This window comes from Ruditapes philippinarum, unplaced genomic scaffold, assembly GCF_026571515.1.
Source record: "Ruditapes philippinarum isolate M1 unplaced genomic scaffold, ASM2657151v2 ctg1348_1_1_1_1, whole genome shotgun sequence".
In the NCBI taxonomy this organism is placed as follows: Eukaryota; Metazoa; Mollusca; class Bivalvia; order Venerida; family Veneridae; genus Ruditapes; species Ruditapes philippinarum.
The window spans coordinates 123495-129494 of NW_026863537.1; the positions used below are offsets into that span (position 1 = coordinate 123495).

The window sequence follows — 6000 nt, forward strand, 5'->3', positions numbered from 1 at the left end:
TTGAGATTACTTTCAACAGGTGCCCTTTAACATTTCTTGTTCGAATATATCTAATATCTAATAAAAATTGACCAATGCAAAAAATGAAGTAAACACATTGAAATAAGGAAAATAAATAAATAAAACTTGCAACATTTAGTCACTACTGTAATGATGCTAAACAAAACAACATAGATAAAAGCTATCTAAAGTTATTGGAGATTCCTGAGACAGTCGATACCTCCAAGAGATTTCTGTTTCCCCTCAACATTGTAACATGTCTTTCTCCTGACATTTACACAGAGTTTGAAAGACTTAATTGCGGTTTGGAAATGAGATAATTCACTTTTATCGCATCCGTTACATTAGTTCGTTTCTAAGTGCCTTTTTATAGTAAAATTGATTTATCATTGATCTGAAATGCTTCAGTTATTTACAAAGTCATTACAGCTTAAATGTATAATAGCTCTATCACAGATCAGTCAATACCAGGCATTTCTCTTGTTTACATTCAACAGATGAAATATAGGTTTTAAATAATAGTATTTTATTTCAAAATAAAACCCAGCACTATGTTCGTGGCTCATTGTTTTTTCTGCGGGTATGATAAATCTGGCTGGGTTCGTTGAGATGACTGTCGCATCAGACTTTTACACATACCCATAAATTAGTCAGTTTGATTAGAAAGAAAATCAAACGCAAATAGACATCCCCCTGAGAGCGGCTTATATGTATTAGATTATAGTTTGTCATGCAATACGAAAAGAGAAGGAAATACAATACGTATACATATAGCATTATTATAACACATTATGATGACAAACGGGCTTCATTTTCCTACAAATCACACAATACGCGTACAGTTTTCTCCCCGTGTTATTGAAAAAGGAAATACGATACAAAACAAATAAGAATCTTTTAAGAATAGCTCATACATGTCTGGCAATGTTTTATGATTTTGCAAGCGCTTGTGAATAGAAAATTCAATATTGATTCGCTCTCCCCGATGTTTATTCGGAGGATACATCACAATGGTTTTCAGATCGTATTGTATTGATAAAACCGAGCGTACTCACTGGCTAGTGTTAGTTGTGCGATATCGCATTTTCTGGCACAGTCGTTATTCAAATCGCTAAATCAGAACTGCTAGAAGGCTTGAATGCTATGATTCAGACGGAGCTAAGGAATAGTCGAATTAAATGGAAATGTAAGGTTTAATATGTTGATGTATGCATAGACTAGTGCCAAGGGAAATCAAATTGGACTTAGAAAGTTTAAAGAAGCCGTGCTAATTATAATAAACATTGGCCGAACGTTGTAAAACAAGAATCCAATTCCGGAGTTCTGAATTATTGAGCAGCAATGTTAACGGTGGATAGATCATAGGATTTTGTTTTAAACCGTGGAATAAACTCGTTTAAAAGTCGAAAACATGTCAGAGGTAACAGCTCGCAAAGCTGATTTTCCTGAAATAGTGGAATTAAATGTCGGTGGAGTATTCTATACAACATCTTTAACAACCTTGATAAAGGAGCCTTCCTCACTCCTAGGACAAATATTCGGAGGTGAATGTAGCATAAAGCTCGTAAAAGACTCCAAAGGAAAATATTTTATTGACCGTGATGGGGTATTATTTCGCTACATTCTGGACTTTTTAAGAAATCAGAAAATAGTTTTACCGGAAAATTTCCATGAAAAAGATAGATTAAGAAATGAGGCTGAACATTTTAAACTACCTGAAATGGTGAAAGGTATCACAGCCACGTACCTTAGTGGTCGATTGAGTCCAGTACCTCCTCATAAAGTGTTGCCGAGTGCCGTTCAAAACTCCGTTCATTCAACCATTAGCGAAGGACGAACTTGCGGAGTGATAACACTTGGCTATCGTGGTACCTTTGCTTTCGGACGAGACGGATTAGCTGATGTGAAATTCCGCAAGCTGAGCCGAATAATTGTTTGCGGCAGAGTGTCCTTGTGCCGGGAGGTATTTAAGGATACTCTTAACGAAAGCAGAGATCCAGATCGGGGTTGCTCGGATAGATACACAAGTAGATTTTTTCTTAAACACAGCTTCCTTGAGCAAGCTTTTGATATGTTACAGGAAGAAGGTTTCCGTTTAATTGGATCTTGTGGGTCTGGCACAAATAATGCAGGGGAAGTAAAGCCTGGAATGGATACAGAAGAGGCCAAGTGGCAGCACTACAATGAATTTATTTTTGAAAGGAGATAAACACTTCGTTATATACGATATTTCCACTAAAAACAGGACCACTCTTGTGCATATATTTCCTTCACAGTAGGCTTAAAGAAGTCCATGGATGTTAAGTTGAGCGTAATGTTTTGTCCTTGTGCGCGCTTGATTATTTGGAACGTCAGTATGTTTGATTAATGGAATTGCTAGAAGGCTTAACAATAGTTTATTGGATGGTCACATGTGTTAAAAATGACATATTTCATTTAGATAAAAGGATTTAATAAAAATGTCCATTTATTCAGGATTGTTGCAATAGATTATATTTCACATTTTTTTTAAAAAATGGAGTAACATATTTGTTGAGTAGGATTACAGACTGTTAAATGGATAAGTATGAAAGGGTATATAGTTTTACATGATTTCAGTGTTTAAATAGTGCACATTTTAAGTCTTGCTCTGTAGTAGTACATAATATATTTGTGTTTTTCCTTTCATAAAAGAGCGTTACATGCAGTACAATAAGTAAAATTAGTAAGTAAGAAAAAGAGCAGTTTAAGTTTATACTGCAGAAAAACAAATGGAAAAAAAGGATCTGTGTAAATGAATTGATGTTAACGATGTGTTGTTAGATATTTTAGGAAATAAAAGTTGGACAATAATTTTGTAGATGGATTCTAAACTTAAAGTTTTAGAAAATTATTATGCAACTGTAGGGTATTTTTCTGTGAATATAACATGATATGTGTAGTTGTCAAAATAAAAGTAGACATGAAAGAAGCTTTGTTTCTGACTCCCACAACGTAATTTAATAATCGCAAAAACATTGCTAGTGCGTTTGTCTATACGTATTTTTTTCAAACATGTTTTTCATATTGTTAAATCAGAAATGTTTATGGTCATTGTCTTATTTTTAAAGAAGTTAGAATAATCAATGTATTCAAGTGAAAAATACTTATATTCTTTCAAACAAATATTTATTAAATATTTTAACTAATACATACATTGCTTAAACATTTGGTTGAAATAATCTGTGTATCGAATAAAATGGATGTCTCGTAGGTATGTATAAGATACATGTATCTCCGATTATATTAACATTGTATATTTCCCATTTGAATTTAATTTATATCTTTTATTCTTATTATGATTACTTTTATTATTATAACAGGATATGTTAGCTTGTTAAAAGCATTATGATAAAGAAAAGGCATGAAATTACATTGAAATGAAAGTTGTATAAAAACACATATTCAGTCACGTACTGCTTTTTCTATTTCATCGCATGTCTATTTCTGTACAATATTTAACCTATACAAATCTTTCAAACAATAATGCATTTAAAAAAAAGTTCTGACAAACACACTGATGGCTTACATATAATTTGTTTGATATACATTGTAATATTTATGATATCGCTCGTGTGCCACTTTCACGGTTATTTTTCAGTGAAGTTATCGTTATAGATCGACTTCGTAATGTTTCTATAACAACCTGCTAGTGTTGTGCGTACATAGATGTTTTATAGGTAATGTTAACATTAAACATAAATATCATAGTTATATGATGTTAAAACATAGGAATTTGTCTTTATTCATCCTGATGAAATAAAAAGTGTGCACTCTTGAGGTAGTAAATTAACTTTTCTTCTGTTCACGAAGAAAAAAAAATATTAGGAAAGAATATTGCTTTTAGACGATGGAAAATTGCATTAAATGTGTGGCTAAAAGCAATGTGGAATGAGAAAAAGTTCTACAATTTTTATTTCAAGCTCTTCTCTTACACTGGCACTGACAGGTTCATTTGTTATGATTGTCTCATATTTAGATCGGATAAATATATTTTTCAAGACGTGAAATAAATCATTTTATTGATTTGTGATATATATTATGATGTAAATCTTATATGATGTTTACCTTTGCTGGTTTGGAAAATTGTTATAGCAACGAACCACTTGAAAAGAAACTTGAAGCCCTTGCGAAAATATATTTCATATACTGTCTTTTGTTTTGTTGGCTAGTGATATTAATAAGGCAAATTCGTTTTTTTCCGGCTACTTTTTAAGCAACAATGTATGCTATGAATATAAGTCACTCTTCAAAAAGAGGATAATGAAAGTTGTTACTAACGAAACATGCTTATAAAGTGTACCTAAGAATTTGTTCTACGTGACTTAAATCCTGTAAAAAGCTACTACCAAATTAGTCACAAACAAAGCACCAGACATACATAACGTGGATTAATATTTTCTTTAACGATTACAAATACATCAGTGAATACATTGTCAATAGACACTTTGAATATCTATTGGAACGTCTTGGAGCATTTCACGTAATGTTTAATGCACTGTAAATATGTATGCACTTAAGGGACCAGATTTACCGTTTAAACATTTATATTTTGTCTGCCAACATTTTCATTGCCTGAATTTCTATTCTGTGATTTTTTATGTCTTATAACCGAAAGAAATCAGATTTTTGTAACATTATTTGATAAAATATCAGAGAATCCAAAGTAAAAGGCCGCTGTTTATTTATTATTTCATCAATGTTTCTTTTCGAATCTATTCAATGATAAACGTTGATTCTCATGTCAAATGAAATGAATAAATTCAAACATAAATTGAATAACCTGCCAGCATTGTACAATTGTATATTTAAAAATTAAATGTAAAAATATGTTTGTAAAATATTCGTTAATTCATCGCGAGAATCTGTGGACTGGTCAAAGTATATACTATCCACAGGGCATATACTTATTCTAATCACCTCTATGTACAATAAGACACTATACTGCATGATTGATATTACCTCCTAACACAGATTGACATATGTTTATTGGAGAGTGCTCTGTTTAAATGCCAATTAACGCATGACATGTTACAAGATCTAAAAGAAAGTACTCCATTACGAATTCTACAGGGATCGATCAATGTTCCTGAAGTCCTGGGCTAATGTAATTAGTGTTTCTTAGGCACTTACCTCAAACTATAAAAAGCACATAAATATTGTCATTAATCCTGTATTACTCAATTAAGTTCCACCATAAAAGTGCTGCTTATTTCCTATTTAATTAAGAGTAACGGTGCTTAAGGTTAGAATATAAAAAAGTTCATAGCACAAATCCGGTTTTCCCCTTTGTAACTGGACACTTTAAAAGGTCATACTTTTCACTGAACCGCTTACTTTGTATGATACTAAAAACTAATTGTTTAAATCACGCATACGATTAACAACAATGCTTGTGCTATTTTGATTTTAAAAGCCACCCATTCATTTTCTTACAATTCTTGTAAACTTTTAGAGAAACTGTATGAAAAAGTACATAACAATTGATATAATATACACATATAATAGAGATTAATCAAACTTTGGCGAGATTGTAGACTGCATTCATCTCGGATGCCTTATGCGAGGTTTAATGATCATTGTTTATATAAGAGGAAAACCTTTAAGTGTTAACTTTTAAGGGAAATTATAGCTATAAATCCCCGGATAATAATATTGTCTCGTAGATGGTTTTTCTCAGAAAGTCAAATCGATTTAAAATATCAGCACATTTATATGTGTGATGAAACAATAAACGCATTCAATTTGTAATAGAAAATGAGCAAGTAGAACCGAGTCTTCCACGATATATGATTGACTTCCAAACCGAAGGGTTTTTGTTAGATTTATTGAGCCGAAATTTCATTTTCTTTGTAGATCTAACAAGTAAAGGATGTTTCAGTTTTGTGTATGCATGCCATGATATTTAATCAAAATATGTTAGAATATACTTCTGGTATACACATTGTTTATAATCTCTCCTCTCTTTTGGAATAAAATTTC

General features: G+C 31.8%; 1 protein-coding gene across 1 annotated transcript; it reads left to right on the forward strand.

Annotated features, from left to right (window-relative positions):
* The first annotated feature begins 968 nt into the window (after nucleotides 1-968).
* On the forward strand, nucleotides 969-2950 carry LOC132722385 (BTB/POZ domain-containing protein KCTD16-like). The gene has a single exon (XM_060706882.1). It carries the CDS (start codon nucleotides 1412-1414, stop codon nucleotides 2207-2209), a length of 798 nt encoding a protein of 265 aa, XP_060562865.1. The 5' UTR covers nucleotides 969-1411; the 3' UTR covers nucleotides 2210-2950.
* The last annotated feature ends 3050 nt before the right edge of the window (nucleotides 2951-6000 follow it).